General features: G+C 52.3%; 1 protein-coding gene across 3 annotated transcripts; it reads right to left on the bottom strand.

Moving 5' to 3' along the window:
* Window positions 1-92: 92 nt before the first annotated feature.
* ETF1 (eukaryotic translation termination factor 1) lies at window positions 93-27,164 on the bottom strand. 3 transcript variants are annotated; one of them, XM_035562863.2, is made up of 11 exons: window positions 27,089-27,164; window positions 26,859-27,000; window positions 13,153-13,328; window positions 12,206-12,345; window positions 8,113-8,251; window positions 7,035-7,225; window positions 6,370-6,499; window positions 5,457-5,612; window positions 4,787-4,851; window positions 3,649-3,796; window positions 93-2,206 (listed from the first exon to the last, which is right to left on the bottom strand). In XM_035562863.2, the coding sequence occupies exons 2-11, from the start codon at window positions 26,942-26,944 to the stop codon at window positions 2,124-2,126; spliced, it is 1,314 nt and encodes a 437-aa protein (XP_035418756.1). In that variant the 5' UTR covers window positions 26,945-27,000; window positions 27,089-27,164; the 3' UTR covers window positions 93-2,123. The 3 variants fall into 3 exon arrangements, with proteins under 3 accessions (XP_035418756.1, XP_035418757.1, XP_035418758.1); XM_035562864.2 differs by lacking the exons at window positions 26,859-27,000; window positions 27,089-27,164 and adding an exon at window positions 26,196-26,418; XM_035562865.2 differs by lacking the exons at window positions 26,859-27,000; window positions 27,089-27,164 and adding an exon at window positions 19,529-20,159.

The raw sequence follows: 27,164 nt of genomic DNA, 5'->3' as shown, positions 1-27,164 counted from the left end.
TTAAACCCAAGTACCGACCTGAATCCTTGCTGGCATTGAAATGAGTAAATAGGCATTTCTTGGACTAAAGAAAACAAATCAGGAGTCCGTACTATATTCTTAAATATGGTTTAATACTCTTCTCCATTTCTGTACATCACAACACCAAGATATCACTGCTTGGGATCTCTCTGCAGAGGCTATATAGTATGCAAAGGCTAGGATTTTTCACCCCCATTTAACGTGTTTGTATGTGTAAGTGTAATACATATCAGTATATATTGATATACACATCAATATATAATGCAATATATATCACTGAAGAGAACACATTGATTAAAGAAATACAAAAATTTGGCATCATTTCCAAACTTAAATAGTAAAAATAAAAACTACAAAAAGGAGCTGCATACCCTAATGTATCATGTGAAACAACAAGCAGTATATTCAAAAATGTAAATTTACATCCAATTTTTCTGGTCTTGTCATGTCACATTAGACCCATTTACAATGGCAAAATCCAGAACATACCGCTTTGAAGACCGCAAACATGCTCAAACCTGGGTTTGTGCACATCTGCGGCAGACCCAGTCACACCTTCCGTGAGAGATTCCAGCTTTGATGTGAAAACAACAGCAAAGCCATCTGCCAGGTTATAAACCAGGGTTACAAATTGTATTGCTCACAATGACAGTAATTTTGGACCTCAAAGAACAGCGTGGCAGAAGGTTAAGACAAGCTCCACCTCCATTCAAGTGAAACAGGATTATTGGAAAAAAAATGGACAGGTATGCAACTAGCAACAGTGGCTGCTTTTGACTGATGCACCCGGAGTGATGAGCCAGCGAAGACCAGGACTCCCGGGCACTAAGATGTCAAAGCGCCCATCGGAGAACCCAATAACCCTGAAAAAGAAGCAAGACTTGTGCATTACCTCATGCCAGTGCTAAATTCATCCTCCGCCTGCAAGACCATCTGAAAAACCCTTAGCCATTTCTAGTAGGTTGAAACGCATTCTATATAGCGGGCATGACAAAAAACTGAGTCTTGATGCAACCAGAAGTTTTAACCCATTAAGGGTGCCTTAGAGTTCAGGCATCAGATTTACAGGACAATTGTGAGCCACTACAACAGACTTCCTTAGTGCTGGGAGATGGACATCCCAGTGGGTTGTGCTAACATTCAACATACTAGTATCAAGGGCACCAAATGCACCAGTACTAAGGTTTCAGTCAAGGGCTCCACTTACTAATTATTCCTGTAAAAAATACCCGCTTTCCATTAAAGAACTGTGGGTTCAATCAAATTCACATAATCAAGGAAACCTTACGCAGTCCTAAAGCAAAAAAAAAAAAAAAAAAGACTGAGGAACAAAACAAAATGTACCTTACTTCACTTAAATTGTATGTTTATTTTTGTCAACACTGAAAAAAAACCTGAAGGCTGCACTGCTCAAATCCAATTAAGCCCAAGACAGCAGCATTTTCATCACAATCAATGAAGTGCATTTCCTAGTTTGTACGAGCAGTGCTTCTGCAAATAGATTAAAGCACATTTGGCTGGTAAGCCTCCCCAAACCATCTGAATTTGCAAGCCACACCTTATAAGCTAGCACTCTAGGTAAGTGCTTTCTCATTCTTTTGAAGAGAATGAATGGCTCCAATTTCGTTACATTTCTTCTTCTGCAGTCTAAGCTGAGAGTGCCATGTAAATGGGTCACATTGCTGCAAAATGCAGCAATTGATTTCTCCAATCAAAGTAAAAAGAAACAAACCAGTAGGATCTTACTTCTATTAATTTTTGAAGGAAGAGGTTTACAGCAGTTAATGTATCATGAAGGTTAAAAAAATCATTTCCATAAAATACAAGAGCAACCAATTTCACCATTGAGTAAAAGTAAAAACTGGGATTCTTTTTAAATTAGTCCGAAGTGGCATATAGGAACTTAGTAGTTTGCTGCTGTACTGACACTATGACAAATCAAAGTGTAGGGTTTTGCTTTTTTAAATCCAATGTTTGTGGATCAAGTTCTGGAAATGTTCCAATTCTAAGGCAGGGATCTGTTGTGTTTTCCACCATGAGTTTGCTCCTTGGGTTGGATGCTGGAGGGGCGAGGCACGTTTTGCCGGACCCAGGTCGACTACCTAGTAGTCATCAAGGTCAAAAAATTCATCGTCTCCTCCTTGGTATTCCATTCCCTGGAAGTCCACTCGGTACCGCAAGATACCTGGTAAAAACAACACACTTCAGCTTCTTCAAAATGCAAAGAGCTAGAGAGGCATTAAGCAGCTTATTGAGCCCTGTCTGCACAGAGAGTTTCTCAGCTGAGTTTTCAGAAGCTAACTCTGCATTTGTGCTCCAAGACAGGCTCCAGCTGATGGCTGGCAGCAAACACACAGCTATAGTGAACATGCCACATCCATGTCTCAGCCTGATATAATTTACTGTCTGAAGGAAGAAATTCCTACCCGCCCAGCCTAGACCAGCTTTCTTCTGGCAAAGATGAGCCTATTCTAGGATGGTATCTCCAAGAAATGCCAGTAACAGGCAATTTGTTCTAATACAACTGCTCAGACTGAAGCCTATCAGTTAAATTCAGCAGGCAGTTGGTATTGAAGCAACTTTTACAGTAAGCTATACTCGCTGGCTGTCTTCCTGGACTCTTCCTACCCCACACACCAAGCCAGGTCTCCGGGATGCCTTTATCCCTGGAAAGGTTTACTTAGGTAAATTCTATTCAAAGTGCAGGGACGGGAGCATGGTAGCAAACAACAAGCCACCATGCAAAGAGCCTGGATCTAGCAGGACGAGAAGGACCTCTGAAATTATAAACCCTGAAAGCTCACAGACATGTTGCTCCATACGTAGCCTGACTATTCAGACTTGTTTCTTCCCGAGTAGCATTCTTTGTCCCCTGGAAATTCCTCTTTACATTTGTCTCTACATCCACCAACCTACACACAGCAAGTGGCAGCATTTAGCACCTCAGTGAATAAGTAATGCATTGTGCTAGAACTGCTAGTCTGGGGAGGGCACAGTCTCTGGCAAGTGTTTTTGCTCTACCCTGCTACTGACTTTGTCAGGCTGAAGCCCATTAACTACCTGCACCTCTGCCAAATTAAAGGCTAAACTGGTTGTCGAGTTTAACAGAGGGACCGAATGATTACAGAACCTCTGCCTCTCCACAAAGCTGGGCCAATAATACTCTGTTTTGAAAAGAAGCTTAAGACTGGAGAGCAAAATATAGAGAAGTTCCGAGAGACAAGTAACATATCCAACTGCTTCAAAAATCCAGCTGGTGTTTGTCATACACCATTTCTACATAGCAGGGCATGGTCTTCCACAAAACAACATCTGCAGATACAGAGTGAAGCAGTTCACACCTTCTGAAATTCAGCAGCTGGAAATACGGACAGTTCACCCTCGGTGCACTATGAAGGACAAAAGGACCTGAGAAACACAGTTTGAAAGTAACAGTTGCCTAACATGCAGCATCATCTTGCTGAATGTGGAATGAATTCACCTGAAGACCCCTGCTGAACAGGATAGTTTCTTACACTAGTATAATTACTAGTAGGAATAGGACTCATCTGCTTTGTGTTGGCACCGGTTTATCAAATCAACCATCACAAAAAAGACAAACCACAACACTTTTCTTCTGCAGTTTACCTCCGATTCCTCCAAATCCTTTCACAAATTGAGATCCTTCCTGTGATTTATCTGTAACAATTTCCAATGTTGCTCCAAATTTCTTGTAGTTGTTTGCAAACCACTCCAGAAGGGGCATACTTTCTATCAGTTCGTGTTCTTGGCCAGTCTTTGTAGATGTTTGAGGGGGGAAAAAAAAGCCACAATGTTAAGCTCATTGCACGTTAACTACAGAGAACACTCCTACTACAAGCTGTCTTTGGCTTAAACATCAACACTATCTTCTCTGTCCTCAGACACCTGCATTAATGCTCTACCGGCTCCAGCAGTCCAACACACTTGCCAGGGTGCAGGTGGTAGACACCGCTGACACAACTGGCAAACATGCTGGCACAACCACAGGACTCCTGATGCTAAGAAATTAAGTTTTGATAAACCTTGTTTTGGCCTCCATACTACAGAAGCCAGTGTGGAAGTCAGAGAGAAAACGCCTAATTTATTCTTCCATTCAACTGTCACCTCAAGCTGCACTCTTATATTTTCACTGTTTTGCTGATTTACTTTTTACCCCACAAACAGTCCGTAGGTATTCTTCTAACCAGGCACTGTTTACTCTGGGAAATACTGATCTTTGCAAATCCAGAGGCAAAAAGCAGAGTTTTGTAAGTAGAAGGTCAAGTGATTATTGGCATAGAAACGCTACATCACTGCAGATAACATTGTAAACCTTCTGTGCACAGAAGGAGTTGGCAATTACCCCAAAAGGAGGAAAAGCAGCTGGGAACGGCGAAAAGCAGCTGGGAACGGCTGCCCCGGCAGACCTAAAGCAAGTCAGAGATGACCACCCCTTTTGCAAGGGACAGACTTAACTCTTCTGGTGGATGGATAAAAGGTGGTCAAATACGCTGTCCTGCCTGTCACCTCAGCTCATTTCCACAACCTCTGAATTGGCAGCACGAAAGATTGGAGAAAAACAATGCCAGAATCCAGGTGTTAGACTGAAGGAGAACAGGAGCAGCCACAGACTACCCTCTCGAAGTCTCCTCTGGGTACCAGAAAGGTCATCGTGCTCATGTGCTTGTGACAAACTAAGCTCAGACATTCACAGTACTGCACTAGTGCACTGAGAATAAATGTACCGCCCCCAAAGCTAAAATACCTCTTTGTCTGTGAAGTGGGACTTATCCTTCTCCTGCTCGGGTGTCAAATACAGGATCTTCTCCTCTGAGAAGGAAGAGGAAAAAAAATATTAGGTTGGATGAAGCTATCGGAAGCAGGTTAAAAATAGCAGGAGACTGAAGACGGAGCCATTACAACACAGAAGGCTTGGTCGTTGACACTGCCTTCCGTCCTAGTGGATGCTCTGTGGAAAACTCAACAGGGCACACCAGTAGTGTATAGTGCCACAAAGACAAAACCACCATACCACAAATGAAAAAAAAGCAGAGGTCCTGCCATAGGCTTACTGATTATACACAGCTCATATGAATTTTGTTTCAGGCCATAGGGCTCAAGTCAGTTTCTCCTTTACAGCGCACTGGTATCACCTTTATACGGACACAAGCAAAAGGCAGACTCGATGCCAGTGTTGTGACATTATCACCCCACCACTGCAATTCTTCTTCTCCATGGCGGAAGCTTGCTAGTTTCAGACTTTTTCCCCAGAGCAGCTGGGAAGCTGCAAGCCAGTAACCTGCCTACACAACATCCCCTTGACCAACTCTTTAAAGACCACCTTGAGGAGTTCCTCCAGCACAGCCTATCCAAGTAAGGTGGTTTTAGTGTTAAACCCCTCACAGATCTTTCGGTCCCACAGAAGCGCTACCTACCCTCCGTGCCTTGGCAGTGCAGAACGTATCTCATTATATCCAGGTTTTCATAGACTATCAGTATCTCTACTGCTCCCATTTCCAAAGCTTTTAGTGTATCTTCAACGCCGAAACAGTACTTCCCCGTGTCCTGACTGATTTCATCGAAGTATCGTCCTGTAGCCAGGATACAACGAAACAGATTGTCAGGCACAAAGATCATGCCACACGAATTTTTAACATGCCAGATGTGAATGCAAGAAGAGACCAGAAAAGAAGTACGTGGTACTGCCGAAGGAAGGCAAGGTGTCCGATAGCATGTCAAAGCATGTACTTCAGAAGATTCATCACCAGTAAGTCAGCTCTACCAAGCCCTGCCCTGTCAGGAAGTTCGCTCCATTTAAAGGCTTCGCTTAGTTATGAAACACCCCATTGGACTAACCCACCAGCAGACACTACCTAACTTTGTTCCCTCCAGCATAAGGTAGCTATTGTTACTATTGCCCTCCTGTACTTTCAGGTCAAAAGCAGTGTCTGCTGATGGTCAACAAGGGATCGTTTCGACTTCCATCTTAAAAACAAAATAAACCTTAATTCTTATCATGCTGAGATGCAAAAAAATCTGAGATTTTCTCCCCTTCCACCCTAATGTCACCAGAAGGCCTGAAACTAAGGGTACCTCTGATTAAAGGATAAACAGAAGATCAGAGGAGCCCAGTGGGGAAAAAAAGCAACAGAGCAAACACTTCTTAAAGTGTCATTCAGTCCTGCAGTATTTCAGAAGGTGGTCTGGAGAACTGTGCTCTGCCCAACACAGACAGCACTGCAGGGCTGAGCTAGCACACGCAGGCATTACCAGAAGGTCTAAATCAAGACCAGATTATTCAGTGAAGCATACTTGGCTCAGGAGAAGGCTAAACATGTAGTCAGATACCTATTAGTTTCTTCTCTTGAATGAATTTCACATTGGAGAGGACCTCAGTTGACAATTCAATTGCTTGATTGAATCCATTTTCTCCTCCGTAGGAAATGTCAACTAGTTTGAGCACTTTGGATTGCAACCGCTAAACAAGAAAGACAAAAAAAGTCTGTGACAGCTCTATTATAACAAAACTACTTCATAATGCCTCAAGAATAAGTACCTGGCAAGAGTCAGGGCATTAGTCTATTTTGTTCACTTGTAAGCAGAGGTTGTTGAGTCAGAGGGACCTCTGAATACTTAATACTGAAGCACAGTTTTCAGGCAGCAGGGCCATAGAGATTAGGTTTAGTCGAGCTTAATTCCCATAAGGCTTCTACTTTAGATTTGGGAACACAAAGAACATGAACATCAGTTCCAAACCAGGGAGAACAGATTTCTTTTAGCACTGTTACTAAGAAAAGGAGATCTTACCTCCTTTATTAGGAAATAAAGGCATCTGTAGGGTGTCTTTAGGAATGCATTAGGAAAGGAAGACATCTTTAGGATACAAAAGATTTTTCATTTTAGTCAAATCACTTAAGACACCAAGGTTACACGTCTCCAGAGATGCAGCTAGTATCACTGTGCTACTACTGACAGCTTAAACATTTGAGCTTTGCTCAGAAAAGGCCACTCACCTGGTCAAACATGTCAGATTGACTTAATTCAGTTTTGAAGTCTGCTGATCCAGCTAAAACGAGACCAGCCACGTTCACCTTGTCACCAGAAATGAACAGCTGCACAGCCGTCTCTGCTACCTTCCTTACATAGTTGTGTCGTTTTTCCATTCTCAAACGAGCGAAACGCAAGGCAGACTGACCTCCTCTACCTTTACAAAACAAGAAAGGTGAGGTAGTAATTTGGAAGTAGTTTAATTTTGGGAAGGTTGTTAGTACATGGTCCCCACTGGGCCCTGAATAAGTGAACTGAAGGGCAGATGCAGCCTTCAGAATTAGTTTGCTTCCAGCTGAGCTAGGGGTATTCAGCTCGAACAGCAAGTGAAAGGAATGTTTGTTCACACAAAGATTTTTCTCCACATATCCCAAAGCACGATTTTTTTTTATTCGGACTTGCAACTCTATAGAAATTTTGAATATCTGCACACTTTATACCCTGTACCTGCATTAAAAGCTATTTCCTTTATTACACTGCCTCGTATACCTTTCTTGCTGATGCAATGCTTCCCAGTGCTCTCTGCTACAGGAACTTACTGAAGATGTTTATTTCATTTTGTCCCAGCCTACTCTACAGAGAAGGATGGTAAGCCAGGAGGTAGCTGACAGACAATTCACTCAATTCATTAGTGGCTCACTATATCGTGGTGCACTGTAGAGTTCTGCTTGCTCCATTACACTTCTTTACTTCTTGCAAGGAACAGGTTTTGTTTTTCCCTGTTGTTTGGATGCAACACCCTGAGATGCAGGTGTTATTACTACTTCTGCTAGTAATCTTTAGTGAAGACCGCCTCAAAGCCAAGTAAAGGGCCAGATGCACCAAGAAATAAACACCGCTTTAAGATCATAAGATCAACCGCATGTTACCGTCATTTGTTAATTTTGATAGAAGGCTCAGACTAGAGGCTTTGCTGTCAGACTTTAAGGGAGCACAGAGTGGCGTCCAGCTACACGCATACAGGCTAAGTTCCCTGCTTCTGCCCTCACACCCCACCCCACAGTATTTGGCTGCAAACAGCTCAGAGATACGCTAGTGCGTTACCATGCTTCTTTGGAAGATCCACAGTGAATTTGTGCAAGACTTCTCTTGTGTTTCCTTGAAGAGTTCCAAAGAGGGCACCGCTACCATCTATTACAATAAAGCCAAACTTGCTGTCATCAGAGAGCAGCGCTGTAAGAGCCTGGAACAGAAAACAAGAGTTGTCAGCAGTAAGCACCGGTTTGTCCAGGACCCTGGTTCAGAAGACTACCAGGCACATTATACCTCAATAAAGTTCAGTTTCATGGTGATTTTTACAAATAAACTAGACTAAGAACTGCAGATTGAGGAGTCACAGAACCGTGCAACAGTTTGGGTTGAAAGGAACCTTAAAGATCATCCAATTCCAACCTCCTTGCCGTGGGGACCTGGGCACCTCCCACTAGCCCAGGATGCCCAAAGCCCCATCCAACCTGTGGCCTTGAGCACCTCCAGGGATGGGGCATCCACAGCTTCTCTGGGCAGCCTGTGCCAGTGCCTCACCATGCTTATATTAAAGAATTTCTTCCTAGCATTTAAACTAAATCTACCTTTTTTTTTTTTTTTTTTTTTTTAGTTTTGAACCATTACTCCTCGTCCTATCACTACACTCCCTAACAAAGAGTCCCTCCCCATGTTTTCTGTAGGCCTCCTTAAGGTATTGGAAGTTGTTAAGGTCACCCCAGAGCCTTCTCTTCTCCAGGCTGAACAGCCCCACCTCTCTCAGCCTCTCACAGGAGAGGTGCTCCAGCCTCTGATCACCTTCATGGCCTCCTCTGGACCCGTTCTAATATGTCAGTGTCCTTCCTGTGCTGGGAGCCCCAGAGCTGAAGGCAGGGCTTCCTTGCCCTGCTGGCCACGCTGCTTTTGGTGCAGCCCCAAAAGCCAACTGCATTCCGGGCTGCACGAGCACGTTGCCAGCTCCTGTTGAGCTTCTCCTCCACCAGCACCCCCAGGTCCTTCTCCTCAGGGCTGCTCTCACTCCATTCTCTGCCCCACCTCTATTTGTGCTTTGTCAGGACTACCTCTGATAGCTACAAACTGTGCTGCCAGGACCTGAAAGGAAACCGATGTTTGGTAACTCTTTTCACAGCATTACCAGCTCATCACACATCACGTGCAGGTGTAACAGCAAAATCCTAAAGTGCGGCTCTGAAAGTGTTAGGTGAAAGGGATCACACCTCCACAAGGCTGCACCACCTCTCCAGCTAGCAAAACTGGAAGAGGAATTCTCCTGGCATTCCAGCCAGGAAAGCTGAACCCACATAGTTAACTGCTTGGGCTATTTGTCAGTCAGCTTTACACAGAGCACCAATACAGCCCGCCTTCCAACTCACCAACTAGCACAAGTACCCTCCTGCTAGAGTCACAGACCCCAGGAATTCCCGAAGGCAGGACGATGAAATGCCTACAGTAGATGTTTCCAAGATTCTGCCTTACAAAGCAGAATTAAGTAACAGCAGCAATAACTGTCACATGAATAACTACACAGAGAAGACAGCCACAACATTTGTTGGGAAAAAGAAGTTATCCAGCAAGTTTCTTCTCTTTAAACAAGGGAGCAAAATTCATCCTGTAATCCATTTGACTGACAATTGAAAGACTGCCTGGTATCAAGGCTTCTAAGTTCCTTTTGTCCAATTTCCTGCTCAACCCTAGTTCTGGTGGTGTGGGACATCTGTGGGTACTTGAGCTTGACACTCCTTTTTGGAAGGAACCTGTCAGCTACTGTTCCCTCTTAAAGGCAGCACAAGCTGGCAGGCACATTCAGCACACACACACTGCTCACTTCTACGTGCCCAAAAAACAGCATAGCGGGATTCCTTTTCCTGATGTTATATCCAGGCTAGCAAAAACACATTAGCAGGACAGAGAACTTATCAAGTTCCAGATGGTTTCAAGTCACTAGTTTAATACTGAAAGAATGATGGTGATGATTTACTCCACTGGACTCTTAACTGCCTGCACGCATGCCAGCTTGATTATTGGACTGAATGGCAAGAATAAAAAACAGTCATCTTTATCCAAAATCCACACAACTACGTCTATGGGTTTCAAGCTTAAAAGAAACAGAGACACTAAGGTTTAATGGAATCTTCTGGCCAAAGTAAATATTCTGTATTAATTCCTCAGCAGTGGGATGAATGAAAGGAGGAAGTGGCATATTACATTGCAATCTATTTAACTGGGACAGAGCCAAGCAAATCGTGTGACTGGAATGAATGCTCCAGCCAAGGTATCAAAATAAGTCATTGTAAATCCTACTCTTCAGAAATACATCAGGGTTCACATCCCTCTTGGGAAGTTACTTCAGTTTCACACAGGCAATAAAATATCTAGAGGAAATCTTATCAAATACTCTTGCCAGGCAGCAAATGACTGCAGCTCTGATGTTCTCGATTCCCTCTTACTCTTCATAAAGTATCCAATGGTCAGCAATCCCCCAATTTCCCCTTCATTAGCTCTGTCAGCAATTCCACCCTTTGACCTATCAAGCACAAAGAAGGGACTGGTGCTTTTATTTCTCTTCCTTCAGCCTGGACTGAGCTTCCTTTCTCCACCTCAGCCTAACACTGAAGACCATGTCCTTTTTCTGCTCCTTGACAGGTTCTCACTTCCACAAGGCATCTGTTGGGTACTCAGCCAGACGCCCATCTCTCAAGTTCCAGCTGGGCGTTGGGAACCCCTAGGTTAAAAGCAAAGCTCGTCAACCACACCAGAACTCCAGCATTAACATCACTCAATGCTTTTACAGGTAGATTTGATTCTGCAGTGCAGACAATACCACATAAAATGAGCACGCATTCCAAAAGGCGCAGGAGAGCAAACAGCCCCTGCAGAAAGGTGCTGGCAGTAATCACGTCATCAGCAGTGTCAGTTACCATGAGTTCCTCTCAAGTTACTGGTACTGCCTTGCAGAGCAAGGCTGCACACCAGCAGAGTATTTACAGCTGCCTCCCGGGAACAGCCCACTGGGCAGCAGCTACTTTTTTGTATTGAATCAATGCCCTGAAGCAGGAGCTGCAGCCAAGACTGAATTAATCCCTTTGCTGATAGGGCAGAAGGCAGCCTACCTCCACCCACCCACCGCCAACAACTGCAGGGACAAATGGCTCCCTTGACTTTCCACCTCTGACTCTCTCCTGAATTCCCCCGCTCACCTCCTGGTTTCAACGACTTACGGACACATGGGCTCAGCAGAACTTTCACGAGCTGTACCTAGTTTTGTTACTTCTGCTAGGTCAGAGACGCGTTGGGATTTCACCCTCGGTGGGCAGAGGGGAAGCACAGGGATGTACCTCACACCTGTGCGACAAACAACCCTCTCCTGCCTGTGCTCCTGCCCTTTGAAACTCAGCCACGGATCAGACCTCCAAAAACCCAACCAACCAAGCAGACTGCATCACCGAAGGCCCTGTCAAGCCCGTGTCAACTGGGTTTGATGACAAGCCATTACGCCTCCCTCCACACACTGCGGTGAATGTCATGGACATGAAATGCAACCAGTCTCCTAGAGACACTGAGACTTCTGCCAGTGCAGAGCCAAAGCAGACGTACAGACAAACTGACTTCATGAAGTTAAGGCCACTGCGATCCACAGCAACATAATATGCCTCAAACCAGCCACTTCAGTAAGGCAAGCAGACACCGGATGAATATAATCCCATCTCACCCCAGATAGATTAAGTACATGCCAGTTCTCCATCAAGGGTCTCAGGTAACACATCCGATACCAAGACTGGCAGCACTAATATTATCTTGGCTTTACTTTAAGGCCTGGCTTGGAGTAAGATCTATGGGCCTTTAGCATTAAGAAGAAAAAAACATTGCCTCCAATTACAGGGAAAAGCTCATGTCCATGGGTAACAAACTGAACAGTTGCTTGCTGGGCCATAAAGTCAGCTCTAGCAGGAGCTGTACAATACGTCAATTCCTTTCACCAAATATCACACATTTTTGAATAGTAGCCAGTCACAAGCCAGCCATTCAGGCTAAATTAGAGCCTGCTGTTATGGAGTCTGTGGACTCAGGCACACCAAGGATTGTTTCAATGAGTCTAGCAAAGCGCTTTCATTTCAATTACTGCAAGACCCGTAGACAACAGGAGACTTCTTACCTCTGTGTGGAATTTGTTGTCACACAAATACAACGATGTATTGATTGGTTTGAAAGGTTCAAAGTCGATGTTGACCTTCTTCTCTTTTCCTTCTTCTGTCACAATTGTTCCACAGTAAACAACCAGACCATTTGGAGGTACTATAAAGGATACAATGCAATTTGAGATCACTGTGAAATACCACAAGCCATAACCATCTAGCCAGGAGACTTGAGACAGAATTGAATTTGAAGTTCAAGTCTTGTACCTTAATTTCCCCCACTTCATTTTCTCCCAGATCTCTACAGTGGAAAACAAACTAATTTAGTGCACATATACTGAACAGCTCAGGGCAGTGCAAGAAAAGTGACCTTGGATAGCACTGAAGGAAGGACTCGGAGCAGCACTCCAGAAACGTGTACTTGTACGTTCAACCCATGAGCTTCCAAACTCCTAGAGCCCTGAGAACAGCTGAACATCCCCGTGAAGCTTTCCTAGTTCTCAATACAGCAATTTATACACTGACCACCTCAGTGAAGGCCACTTGTCAGCGTAAAGATAAGAGTGACAAACCCTTTTCCAGTACTTATTTTAGATGGGCTGGGTCAACTTCCTCCCAGAGCTATGGAGGCTCCATAGCTGCATGCCCACGTTTCTGCTGGATGAAATCCCACCAGTTCAATGCAAGGGAACTACAGCAGACCAGCTCTTAAGGCTGGACAAGTTTCAAAGAGTCAGCACTGCTAAGGACCAAGTTATCCCACTTACCGAAACCAGGACCATCCTACTACTGTAGTCCCAGGGGCCACCCCTACAGTAACCACCCACAGGCAACACACCTGGAACACCAGAGCAAAACGGCAGCACAGGCCAACAGATTGGATTAGCAGAACAGTGCACAATACAGGAGCTTCAGAGTGCTTCCAAGCAAGGGAAATCTGCCAGCATCCACACAAGCTGGAAGTTACCTTTGTTATAGAGTTTGAGTCTTTGTTGTACAGACGTGATGGCTCCCAGTACTGAAAGGCGATTCACTCGAGACTTAATGTTGGAGGCAGTGCCAAACTCATCCGCTAACATTTTTGCCACTCGCGAGATCTGGTCTTTGGGGGGAATGATCAACGATATCATGCTGGTACCATTGCTGAGAAGGGAAGAAGAGGGGTTGTGAGCAGCCACCAGTCAAAGCAACGCTGAGCATTCATACCACATTCCAGACCAGTCTCCTCCCTCCTGCCCCCCATTCCACCCCACCTCCAGGGATGCTTTGACCCACTGCTGTCGGTGTAATTCCCCTGCTGCTGGGCAACAATGGGAGAAAAAATATAAAATAAAGAGTCTCTTCAGAGGATTTGCAGGTCACTACCAAGCAAGCCCTCCAAATGCTGCTTGTTTAACTTGGGATTCTACTCGGGGAGCAAAGAACATAGTTACAGGCTAGGGGCTGCCAGCTAAAAGGCATGTAAGCAGCCCCCGGTTGAGGTTATTTAAAACAATGCAGCCACATACTTTAAGGACATTTTAAAGCCCGTTGCATTTGTTCTCAGACAGCTGGAGCACTACTAGCCAGTCCAAGTGTTGTTTTAACACATTGCTCTCCTCAGATTAATACCAAAAACTGAACTGGAAGGGTCATTTTGTAGCAATCTTCTACTTTCCTGCTTTCGTGCTAGCCTTGCTGCAAGGGAGGCTCCCTGACTCCGGCAGCTGCTTTAAATAAAGCGCTGAAGTACGTGACTGCTAGTTCAGAAGCACCAAGCCCAGGCACAGAGGCAGGAGATAAGACCCCACAAATCACAGAGCTGGCTTAAGCTAAATGAAAGAAGTTTGATATTAGTTCTTCCTATGGCTTTGGGAGGGATCCTGCAGAGGTCTTAACCCCCGAAAGAGCCTTGTGGGTCAACTGCATCCAAAGCCAAAATGGAAGCGAGGGAAGTTCCGTCTGCCTTCCAGCAGGTAACTCCCATTTGCTGCTGAAGTATCCCAGATGCCTGAAGTGCTGCTGCATCATCTCAGTGTAGCCCAGACCTCACACCGCACATTCAGTCATGGCATAAAAATCGGATGCCTCATCACGCCCTCCAGCCCTCTCAAGGGCAAAAGCTGTACTCAGGATTCTGAGTCAGATCACCGACAACGCGCTCGTCAGCCACGAAAGAAAAAGATTTCTGCTCTCACACAAACCTTTCGGCAGGACAAGCTGCTGTAAGGCAGCACCTGCCTGCTGCCGTGCCAGGCTGCCACGCGCCAGCATCCTCCCGAAGCGTTTGGGCTACAGAGGCAGCAGGGAAGCGCTTTAAAAAGCATCACTCCATTAGCCTCTTTACAGAAGTTACACAGCCCTCTTCCAAAGATCTTCAATTCAGGCCAAGTTGAAACAGATGCTGGGTCAAATATGTCCCTGACCTTCCAGACAACTAATTGGTTTTAATATCCAAGATCCCCATACACGCTAATCAAGACAGTCGTAAAGAGACACTTGCACGCGTTATTCCCCGAAGGAGCTCTGAGCCATGCTGACAGCTATCGCAGACTTGCAGGTCACACCAGCCAAGAATACTCCGCGTACCACTCAATTAAAGCAGCGAGCTACCTCGGTGAATGGCACAGGCCTTAGGGGACGCGTAATGGCCTCCCGGTCCCAGCAGGCTCCTTTGAGCAAGAGGCCGATCAGAATGAAAGCGACTCTTCCCGACTTTTCTGAAAGCAGCACTCTCGAGGCAAGCTCACACAGCTCGTTTCTTCCTCTGAAAGGAGAGGTTCTCCAGCTTCCAGAGATCAGAAAGCTCCGCAGAGCTCCTGCCTACCTGCACGAGCTAAGGGATAATCCTAGCGACGCGGCAGGCGGGAGATGGGACCCTCGTGCCCCTCGGGCACTCCGTGGCTCTCCTGATAGCAACAGGTTTCCTGCAGCGTTTCCTCCGCTGAAGTTACCAAACTGGGAGAGAGCAGACAGCGAGGGACAGGAGTACTCTGGGGATACAGCAGGGAGGAGCAGCAGCCGTGCCCTCCCAAGATCCACTCCCCAGCAACAAAGCACTCATCAAGGTGCCTTTTGCTTTTAAGTGCAAGCCGCCCCCCAAATCCTAGCCCCCGGCCTCGTGTTACGTCCCGCTGCCCCAGAAACCCCGCAGCGACAGGGGCGCGAGCGGAGCTGCTGAGGCACAGCACTAGGAACGGCGCTGTTAGTTGATGTCACACACAGCATCTTATCAGACGGCAGTCACGGACGTCAGCCAGACTGCTGCGCCGCCCCAAGTCACACCGGGATCTTCACAGACCCTCTCGATTTATCGCTGCAAACAAGTGCAAAGGAACCTTATAAACGAGAGCGAATGCATCATCTGAGCCTCAAACATGCTCAGCACAGCACAGCACTCTGCTTGCTTAAATCCTTCCGCAAACTCCAGCCCCGATTTACGTCCGAAAGCACCTTCCGTTACCAACTCCAAGTGCATTTCTCCGGTTTGCCGTGCCTTCCTCACTATTTACTCAGCCAAAGCTATTTCAGGCACTAAGCTGCAGCGCCCAACAACACAGCCGGCGCGCAGCTCGCCACGAGAGCAGCACCTCCCAGCACCCCGCAGCACCCGGATCCTGCCCAGCCCCACGTGGGGACACCCCCGGGGGCAGCCCCAGCCCGCGCACCGCTGCTAATCCCCCCCAGGCGAGCAGCTCGTTGGGCAGCCAGCTAATTGCAGGGAAGAGCACCCGCTGCTCCCTGCCCTGCTCCCTCTGCCTCACACAAAGGCACGGTGGGGATCCGCGCACCAAGCGAGAGCACGGCCAGGGAGGCTGAGACCAGGAAGACGCCAGCTGAAGTGGAGCTGCACACAGGCGGCCGCAGACCTGCCTCACGCAGCAGGGACCACACCAACCTACCCCAAACAAGCGGCTTTCCCCTTCCAAAGCGAGCTTGTACCCGAGCGTGACCTTACTGCAGGATGGTCAGGTCTGAAAACCTGCGGCTCCGTCTGCTGTAATCACAGCAGCGAGACAAAACACAGCAAGGAATTGCTAAGAAAACTGCAGCTCAAAAATGCTTGGGGAAAAAAAAAAAAAGTACTCTGCACAGCAATACAGCGAGTAGGTTTCCTACCAGGCTTCGCACAATGCCCCAACAAGAACAGAAGGACTTCTGCACAGTCCCGTGCCTCATCCTCCTGCACCGCTGCTGGACGAGCTGAGCGTTTCAGAGCGCATTTCCTCCGGGAACGCCGTACAGGAGATCACGGTGCTGGCTGCAGCCTCCAGAAAGGGGCCTTGGCAAGGTGCAGCCCTAAAAGCAAGCGGCTCAGCCCCGCACGAAGCACGTGGGACGTTTGCCACCTGGAGGGCTGCTGCCAGCCCCAAATCCCGCAGCCAGCACACCGCCAGGCAGAGCTTCATCGCAGAATGGTTACAGGGAGCAATCACTTACCCGCCTCGATTAAGGGAAGCGCTCACACTGGCAGCTCAGGATCGAACGTGCAACGAGCTTGGTTCCTCCCGTCACCCCCGGTGCTCCTGCAGGCAGGGGGGCCTGAAGCACTCCTGGTTATGGTCGGCGCAGCAGGATCCCAGGTTCAGGAGTGCCGAGGCTTTTCAGAGGCACAGCATTTTCAGCACTGCCAAGAGGCTCCCCCAGGTTTCAGTGCACCCAAGACAAATTGCACTAGATCAGCTGGAAGCTAATGCTTTCAGGCTGAACTAAGCCAGGAAGTTTTAAGCAGCTAGAGACAGTTGCTGTCCCTATTCTGGGCTCAGGAGCGCCAGCGCAGCAGCCAAATAGCTGCCTCCATAACGTAAATATGTGCATCGAGGTGCTTGCTTTGTAACAACCTGGCATCCTCGTCTGCAGGACAGCACAAAATGTGCCACGGCTCGCGGGACTGGAGGGCAGAACAATGAAGCACTAAGGGCACCTGCCACAGGCTGCAGAGACACAGGGAGGGGGTGCTCGGAGTGCCAGCCCCTGGGAAGGTAGAAGCACTTCATTCACTGGTGGGTGCTATGGTTACTAATCACACCGCGCCAGCCCCGCCAGTAATTGGCAATTAGCTCAGATTTAGCGTGGCCTGGAAGCTACCAACACCAGGTATCTTCTCTGATGATCTGTGCTGGAGATCGAAGCTCTGCCTTCGCTCCTAAGCCTGGGATCCCAGGGGGACCTCCAACTTCGCTCCTAAAACCCACCAGAGCTGTTTGGGGGTAGGAGGGAGGCAAAAGCAAGCACGCTTTGTTCTCTGGAGACATCAAGTTCTTTCCAAGTGAGGTTTGTGGAGAGGACAGCCTGTTCTGGTACTGAAACCTCAGCGCTAGTACAGTTTGGATTTCAGACAACTGTACGACAAAACAAGCGGCGTTCCCAGTCACGAGAGGCCTAAAAGCAAACGTTAACGGATTATCGCAGTGAGGGGCGGTGTGAGGTGCTGAATCACTTCTAACCTAGTCCTCAGAAAGCGAAGGAAGAAGTTTGCCAGTGTTCCTGCAAGCAGGCGCCTGGGCACCCACAAGGCCGCCGAAGACACCCCCCGGATGGCTTTCGCTGCGGCCGAGCCTCCTGCCCCGGGCGGCCACCTTCAGCTGCAGGGATCCGGTTTCTGCGCTTCCACCAGGCGAGAAACAGCTGAGCGGGTCCGTGCACCTTCACTAACACTGCAAGCTGGCTTAGCGCGTTTCCAAGAGTTGCCCCCATCCCACACAGCGTTACCACAGTAGAAGGGCCGCCTGAAAGGCCACCCGGAGCTCCAAGGGCGGCAGGCACCGACCTGGCAGAGGAGGGCGACCCCAGGCAGCGAGGAGCAGTCACAGCCTGCCCCCCGGGACACGGGGTACGCGCTGGGGAGGCGCAGCCCTGACCTAAGAGGCGTGCTGTATAAATAGCAGCTACCGGCCTGCCCTGCCCTGCCGGGGGGCTTGGCAGGCAGCAGCAGCGCCACACTTGTGCCACAGCGAAGCATCTCACACTAATAGCACCCGCGGTGACGCGGAGGTGCAGAGGCAAGGCAGGTCACTCGTTCTCTGACTCAAAATGGGAATATTTTACAGGAATATTTAACGGGGCACTAGCTCCCCGAGCACCTTCCTTTCCCAGGAACAAGGGAGCACGAGGCCTACACACGACTGGCAGGAGCGTGAGGCAGCTTTCAGGTAATCTGCTCTTACCCACGTGCTACAGCTGGGAAGCTTTCTGTAACCGCTGCCACGCTGCTTCAAGCGACGTTACCTTGGGAAGGCAACAATCCCGGCCTCCTCCCAGAGGGCTGCAGGTTACCGGGTGCGCATCACCCCTACTTACACGGGGCAGGCTCCCAAAGCTACGTGAGGGCCTGAGCAGACCCCTCGCCGCATGCCCTTGGCCAGCTGTGAGACGGCTGCCAGGAATATCCCCGTAATCCCAGGCAGAGCTTACCACAGCCGGGCACATACCTCAGAAGAGCCCCACTTCTGGACAGCCAGCCGCCCAGCCCAGCCCAGCACGGGGCTTCAGCAAGGGCTGCGTCGAGAACGCAGCCCCACACAAGCAGCGATGGAAGGGAAGAGCTGACTGCTAGGGTTTGGTTTTATTTCTTCTGTCTGATCCTGTATCTGAACACAGACGTCGAATGAAATACTAAAAAAAAGCAAATGGCCTTTGGTATGGGCAAGTCCGAACGCGCTGGTTTGGGTTCTCCTACACGCCACAGGCCCCAGACACTCCCTGTTCATAAAAGCCTCGCGTGTAACAGCCTGGCCTTGCCACAAGGAAGTCCCGTGCGTATGCTCGTACAGCTCATCAACTGTGGCTGGAAGTACATAAACGGGTCACAGACGTGCCCTTTAAAGACTGCATGTCTTTTAATAAGACAAAGTCCTCTCCAAATAGGAAGTGGCACCAGCTCACTTGAGATGCCCGGTCTAGACAGACGGCTGCAGAGGCAGACGCACTAACGCTTCTCCTAGAAATCCTGTCAGCCCACGAGCAAAGAGCGGAGAATCCCAGCGGCACGACATCCCGGCAGCGCTCCGGAGGCAATGTCATCGGGAAGCTCACCCGAAGCCTGCACTGCCTGCGTTTCACAGCGTGGGGCGAGTGCTTTGACAAGCACAGCCAACAGATCTCCGTCTAGCTGCTGCTCGAGAAGCGACGGCTTTGTGGTGTCTCCATCAGACACAGACGAAAACCCACCCTGCCCGTTTCGTGGTCTCAAAGCACAGCGCAGAGGGGACAGGCGCTGCACAGGTATCTAGACCGAGCCCACAACACCACTTAGCAGGTATTGGGACCTCCCATGGGCCCCTTTAAGTTTAAAGAAGAGCTGAAAGCCATGCCGTTAGCAGCATTTTTTACTGCACCATTTCAGCAAAAACCTCAACTCCCACCTCAGAGCCACTCCGCGTTTCACCACAGCATGCACCGCACTTCAGGATAATCTGCTTAAAGTCCAAGGTGCCCCTCCCTGCTTCCACGTCATCCAAAGAGGGATACGAAGAACTGGCGGAGATGAGATCCCAAAGAAAAGCGTGGCGAGGAGGATGTCCCTGGACCTGGTGCCACCTCAGAAGCACAGAAGTAGTACAGGACACGGGGAAAGCGTGGTCACGAGGGAAGGATCGTGGGGCCAGGAGACCGAGTCGTTCGTTCTTCCGGAGTACCGTACAGCACAAGCATTAACTGGGGAAAGAGACCCCCCTTGAGCCCCGGGAGCAGCCCAGACGGTTAATTCTCGTGTCTCTGAACGCCACCTCTCCCTGGACAAAGGGGCATCGCTGAGCTGACTGCGGCCCCACGCCGTGCATCGCCGCCACGGCCCGCTCAGCGCCAAGCTCTCGTGCTGCAGCTGCCCCGGAGCCCCAGGCAGGAACCTTCCGTCCCGTCTGCCGGGGGACACAGCATTGCAGGAGGGTGGCGCACACAGCGCAAACAGCTTCGGCACGGCCGGTACGAGCGTCCTGAGAAGACGTTCTGTGCCCTCACCCTAACCCACCGGCCTTCCCGAAGCAGAAACGAGGAGAAGCCCCCAGAAGCCGCGCCAGCCGTGCAACCCAGCGCCAGCCCAGGGAGGTGAGCCTGCTTCCCGCAGCGCGGCCCCCGCTCCGGCAGCCGGGGAGAGCTCCCCGCGGGGAGGCAGCACTCGGCCGCTCCCGCAGAGGCGCGGAGGCAGGGCTGCCCGGCGGGGTGGCGGTGCTCCCCCTGCGGCTCCTGGCCCGCCGCCAGCGTCCGCCTCCCGAGCTCGGCAGGCGCCGCTCCCCGGGGACAGAAGGGAGGCGAAGGAAGACCGGGGTCACGGAGCTCCCCTTCTGCAGGCAGCAGGAACGTGGCCAGGTGTCGCTTGTCCCGAGGCGACGCGGGCAGCAGGTAACCGAGCCCTCTCCCGTGGGTCCAGCTCGTGCAGCTCCACGCAGCTCAGCGTAAGCAGCGCCCGGGCTCCTCCCGGTCTTCCTCCCCTCCTCAGCCGGAGCAGCTCCTGCACCAGCCCAGAGCCCAGCTCTGCGGGTCAGGAGGAGCCCCCGACTTCATCCCGCGCTGCTGGAGCGGGGACCGTGTGCCCCACAAGGAAGGTGGATCAACGGCGCTCGGAAGTCCTTGGATCAACTGGCAACGCGTGCCGAAAACCCAACGGCGTAGGCACGTTCTGAACGGGCCCTACTGGCGGCGCCCGGCCCGACGCAGGCAGCCCGGCTGCCAGTTCCCGGGCAGCGAGCAGACACCGCCGCGCCGCTGACGTCCGCGACTCACTGGCAGCCTTGGCTCTGCCACAGCTCCCCTGCTCTCCCTCCTCCCCCTCCGATTATTAATGCTCCAAGTTTTAAAGACTTGTTGCGTTACGCTACTGGGCCAGCTGGGTACGGGCTGTGCACCGAGGGGCTGAAGCAACAAATCCAGATTTGCTCGTTAAGATGTTAATGCCTCACAGCTACATGGGAACAGGGAGCCAACAGCAGGGCGGGGGGAATCTAGTTGCCACAAAGCCAAAAAAAGTCTGTCCTGTCCTCTTTGGAGGTGCTCATTCCCATTTCCTACCACATCATTTGTCTTCAGCAGGCAGGGTCTCATTCATTAGCTCTACGTGAGCAACGCTCCGCGCATGAATCACGCCGCTCAGCACTGATTCACGCCGTTGTAAGGGAGGGCACCAGGCCCCCGAGCCACCAAAGGCTACAAAACACCGACCAGAGCTTGTCTGACACGTAGCAGCTCTCCCGGTCAGGCCATTCTCTGCCACCTGCTAGCACGTACTCACACAGCACTTCTTGATCGTCGCCGTAATTCCGAAGGAGCAGGGGGAGCAGCAGCTGAGGAAGGCCAGACGTGAACAATTCGGCACAGGCGAGCAGAGGCTGCCAGCAGCCCTCCCCGCACCACGTCCCCCCCGCTGCCCGCAGAGCTTCCTCCACCACCCGCCCTCGACCTGCTCAGCTCCACACCACCCAAACGTCCTCCCCACGGGCCCACCTTCGTTCTGAGTCCGACCAGCCCCGTGCACGCAGCTCCCAGCCCCAGCACTGCGGGGACCGGCAGCAGCATGGGAAGAGCTACTGCCTGTCCTACACTAGGGCTACTCCTACACTGGCCTCTCCGCAAACACCCCCTCCCTTTCCTTCTCACCCTACCAAGAGCAAAAGGCATGTTAATATCCTAGCTGTCCCCTGTAACAGAAACGTGCCCTTCTTTAGAACCTCGCGCTGAGGACAGCCGAGCAGCGAGAGCACCACTGCACGGAAGCACTTCGGCCCAGGTATCAGCTCGTATCATAGCCTCTTCCCTAAACACCCCGCGTTTTAACGACGGATCGTAAAGCCGCAGCAGAAAGCTCACCGCCAGTTAAGACAAACCCCACAGCCACACCGGCGACACTTGTTCCAGTCCTTTCCACACCAGACAGAAATCCCTTTTCACCTCAGGACTGGCCCAGCCCAGATGCCAGCAGCCTTTTAGCCCGCTGGGGACACCCGCACGAGGCAGGGGCCTGCTGCGCGGAGATCCTCGAGGCCATCGGACGGCAGGCCCTAGCAGGACGCAGCAGCGCTGCAGCCTGCTGAAGGCAGCGCAGGTTGGAAAGCCACGCAGCAGCGTGCCGCAGCACTGCCCCTCACAGCTCCACCAGCTCACCCAGGTTCAAGGCCTCCATCGTGCTCCACGCCCTAAGGGGAAAGAGCTGCAGCTCCGCAGAAATAGCCTCTGTACCAGCTGTTCCACTGCTCCCAGAGCCCCGAGCCACAACAACAAGCGGATCCCTCCGAGACGGCAGGGGAGGCCTGCTGCCTCCCTGGGGGCACGGCTCCGAGCCACACGGCTCAAGCAGCACGGCCAGAAAATTGTCCCGGAGACGTAAGGGCAGGCCGAAGCCTCCTCCCGAGGCACGGCACCACCGAGGGACAAGCTCAGCCCCAGCAGGGCACCACGGCCGGCGCAGCAGAGCCGCTCACCCTGGAGTTGATTCGACAGCTGCCCCAGACACAGCCGCGACTTGGGTGCCACGCAGCCAGCTTGTTCTGCGGTAGCAGGTACGGGACGTCCGCGGTCAAGTGCTGCGGACGCCACGCGGAGCAGCTGGGCGTTCGCACTGCGTGCTTCAGGAGAGAAGCGCAGCTCACCAGCGCGGAGCAGCACAACTCCGGCAGCCCCAAAGTTTCCCAGTGCTTGTCCAAAAGAAGCCAGGAGCACCACAAGGCCGTGGAGGACGTCTAAGTGACCCCAGTCACTCTGTAAGCAACGCACGCAGTCACAGCCGCCCCCCAGCAGCTGGCGCAGCGTTCACAGCTCCGGCATTACTGTCCCGGGGACCTCTGGAGAGGCTCACCACGCCGCCAGCAGAACTGGCCAGGGCTCACCTCGCTCTCCAGCCACCAGGACGTCCCAGCAGGTCTCAATCCCGCCGACCTGCCCGGTCACCAAAGCGGCGTCGCCGCAGGACGCCCAGAACGGCCCCACCACCACCCTTAGTCCGAGCAGGCTCCCACCCCGGGGTGGGGAAGCAGCAGCAGCTCGAGGCCAGTTCCAGAGCTGGGCCCTTCCAGCAGGGCCAGCAAGGCTCCGGGAGGATGCGGCAAACCCCGCTGTACCTGCAGCCTTGCGCAGCACGCGCTGGGCAAATCGTTCTTGGGCAAGCCGCAGGTCAGGCTCGTGCCACCCACACAGACCTAGCGTCTGTTTCATTCTGCAGGAATTCCCATACATTTTCACACCTGTCTCTACTGGTAGCTTCTTGCCTCACATTTGGTTTTTCCCATGTAGCAGACGGAAGTTTCAGCTCAACAAAATCCAAACCCTAGCGAGAAGCAGCCTTACCTCACTTTGCCATGGCTCCGGAGACACCAAGATTTCCCCTTCTCTTCCTATTTCTCCATTCTCCTGCCTTAATGCATTTCTTCCTGTTATATCTACAAGTCACCCATTCAGGCCCAGTTTTTGAATTTGCTCAAAAGCCTGCGTGTGTCCTGTCCCCTCACCTTCCAAAATACCTGGTTTGGGGAGAGGTTTTGATCCTCAATTCCCACCCACTCTATTTGGCTTTGCCTCCAGAGACACCTGTCTGGTTTGCTTCCTCTCCCTGTTTCAGCAGAACAATACCGAAGAATCGAGGCTGCTGCTCTGAGCAGTCCAGCCCTGCCCTTAAGTCCAAGGCAGGTGTCTCGAAGGCAGCGGGTTCCTGAAGGTTTTGCCATCATAACCGGGCTCCCACCCTGCATCGGCACCCGCTGCGCTCTTACTCAGGGTCAGAACCTCGCTGTGTGCCCAGCAGAGGGGTTTCTGAACCGTTTTGGAGCAGAGCGCCCTCATCACCACGGCTCTGAGTTCTCCAAACACCGTTCGGGGTGCCACCTCAGGCCTAAGCCTGCAAGGAGGCCGCCAGCTGTTGCTGATACTTGATTTTGCCAAGCATTTACAGCTTCGATTAGCAGGCAGGCTGCCCGCAGTCCTGCTAACTATTCGGAGCTGCAAAGGAACAAAGAGGGACTGTCAATTTCATAGCGACACTGGAAACTGCACGAAGCACTAACAGAAAGGCCCCGAGACAGAGGATAAGGGGAAAAAGAGCGGCTAACGCCACTTCTGCTCGAGCTGCTGCAACATCCCAACGCAGCGACGCAGCCGCAGCCACCCAGGGGCACAGGCCTTCACAGGAACCACCCGCACAGCGCTCAGAAACCAGAGCCCTTCTGCAAGGGAGCGGCTGAGATGCCTGATGAGAATCCGGGCAGTTGGAGCCACGGGGGATGAACGACGGGGCCAGGCTTCTCACAAGGGCACAGCCTGCTCATCACCAGCCTTTTCCCCTGCTCCACTTCCGTGCTGGAAGCAATTAACCTTTCTAGCCAGGACTCGGGCCCCATTTGCTCTCCCTCACATGTTCTGCAGATGCCAGCTGCTCTCCTTCCCTTATCGCCGCAGCAGAAAGACCAACCCATTAACTTCAGGGCACCAGAGAGTGCAGCTCAGCTTGGGAAGAACTGGTAGGAGACGGGAGCTACCTCTGCTTTAGGAACGAGACAGACAGCAGAGTTTGGAGGTTAAGGGGTTTTCTGTTGTTGTTTTTTTTTTTTTTTAATTGTTTTGCCAGGTTCTTGCAGCCCAGCTATCACTAAGAACAGCAGCTCTCCTAAGCAGAGCTTGACAAGTAACACCAGGCGCTGTGGCTAGGATGTTACCTCACAATGCGAGCGGCAGCCTCAGCCTCGTGGGCCTCCAGCTGATCAGCTTGTGGTGAAGCTGCAGCTCCGATCTTCTCCCCTAGACTTCTGGCCAATACTGCCACTTGCCTCAGCTGTCTCAGACACGATAAAAGCATTCCCTTGCTCTTGTGCTCCCTTCACACTTTGATAATACCCCACAGATTTTACTGAGGTTTTCCTGAAGCGCCAGGATAACAGCAAAAGCACCCCAAGTGCCAGACGAATTCAGCGCCGAGCTCCAGCCTCCTCCATTTCCCTTTGATCCACGGCAGGAACAACCAGCGCCTGAAACTGGGGCACTGCTGCTGGGTCACTATTAGGAGCACATGAGTAAGGGAAGGTGGAGACACCAAGGAGCCCCGGCCCTCCACACCACCCTATTTACGGGCTTTGCCCCCTAACCCACCCCAGAACAGGTCTTCCTACTCGGCAGGAAGAGGAAGCGACTCTCCCGGCGGCAGGAAAAGCCTGTTTCACTGGCTCGCACCTCTCGTGCCAGGGAGCCCAGCGCTGCTGAGAGCCACAGCGCCTCTTCCCCTCGCCGGGCCCAAACGGACCGGGGTAACTTCGGCTGGGCCTCCTGGAAGCACAGCAGGCATTTACAGAGAGCCAGCGTAACCCTGCTTAGAGCGGGGACTGCTGGCGTCAGCAGCCGTCGCCGGGGGGGGGGGTTAGCAGCCAGCACACACGGTAAGCGAAGCAGGAGCAGTGTCACAGCACCGAGGAGATATTGGGACCCAGAGGGCTCCCCTAACCCCCCCCCCCCCCCCCCCATCTCACTGCACTTGGAGCATCTCCAGAGTGAGTCTGAGCTGTGGCGGGGCACACACAAGGGAGGAGGGGGGACATCAGGGCTGCGGTCCCGGGGGGCTGCCCAAAGCCCAGGGGTGCGCCCGGTCCCCGCCAGCCCTTCTGCCTCACTCCTTCCAGGAGCTCTCAGCTTCAGCCTCGACCTCCGCAACATTCACCTGTCAGAAACGATGGGCAGACAGCCACCGCTCCCCGCAGACATGCTCGTGCTACCCTGTTCTGAATTGGGAAGAGCCAAAACACTAGCCAAACGTTTCCCCGCTACATCCCAGCCCCTCTCAGCACTGTTAGCTGTTCCCACAAGCTGCAACAGACACCTGTAGCTGTCCGAGCGCTCCCAGCACCACGGCAGAAGTGGCTCCTGGGCTCCGTGCTTGCCGGGACCTTCCTACCAGGGCACTGCGTGCCGTTAGCACCGCGTGAAGGCACAGCTGCGCGGTCAGCTCAGGCAGCCAAAGTCCACTCTGCTGCAGGCAAGGGCAACGCCGGCTCCACATTCCCTTCTCCTACACCCCAACCCTCGCACAGCCACATCCCAAGCCAGATTAAAAAAAATACCTACGTTAAGGGAGACCTGGTTTGGGTTCTCGTCCCCTTTCCCTCTTCTTAAGGCTGGTTTTCAACAGAACGCCTCCCCACGCTCCCTCTCCCGAGGGGGATAACCACCGGCACTAAGGGAAGGGCAAGGCCGCCGCTCTGGCTCACAGGAGCTGCCCAGATGCGGGGTGCCCAAGCAGACACCCGGCCGGCTTAGCAGCGGGCCGGAGGGGCCTGTGGGAACCACAGCCGCGGGGGCGGCCGAGGAGCTGCCCTGGGTTTGCACTTCGCCGAGACATTCGCTTCCTCTGCGGCCCCGCTCCCGCCAGTCCTTGCCGTCCCTCGGGCCCGAGGGGCTGCCCGCTCCCGCCCGGAGCCCCCCCGGGCGCCCAGCGACCGGCCCCGCGCCATCTTTGGCCGGGGGGAGGCGGCTCCGGCACCCGGCCCCGGCTGCGGGGGGGGGGGGAAACCGGCACCGAGAGCGGCCGAGAGCCGCGGGGCCTCCCTCCGCGGGGCCCCCCGGGAGCGGCGGGGCCGGGGCGGGATGGGGGCGAGAGGGGCGAGGAGGGCGGCGCGGCCCTGCCCGCAGCGTGAGGAGCCTCCTCGGGGCGGGCCCCGAACCCCGAGCCCCACACCCCGAGCCCCCCCAGACCCCCCCCCCCCCCCACCGCCGCCGCCCCTCACGCACCCGCGGGCCGCCTCCAGGCTCTTGATGAGCTTCTTGATCTTCCAGATCTCCACGTTGCGGTCGGCAGCGCTGGGATCGTCCGCCATCTTCTCCCTCCTCCTCCTCCTCCTCCTCCTCCTCCTCCTCCTCCTCCTGCGGCGGCCTGCGGCGGCGGCACGCGCACGGCGGTTACGGCCCGGCCCCCTCGGCCCCCCCCCGCCCCCCCTCTCGCCGCCCCCCCCCCCGCTCACCTCAGGCCCGCTCCTCCCTCCCCCCCCCGGCGGCGCGCGGCTGGCGGCGGCGCTGACGTCGGCCCGCGGCTGCTCG

The sequence above is a fragment of the Cygnus atratus genome, chromosome 14 (genome assembly GCF_013377495.2).
Source record: "Cygnus atratus isolate AKBS03 ecotype Queensland, Australia chromosome 14, CAtr_DNAZoo_HiC_assembly, whole genome shotgun sequence".
In the NCBI taxonomy this organism is placed as follows: Eukaryota; Metazoa; Chordata; class Aves; order Anseriformes; family Anatidae; genus Cygnus; species Cygnus atratus.
Note: the sequence above shows the minus strand (reverse complement) of the source record. Positions and strands in the feature narration are given on the sequence as shown.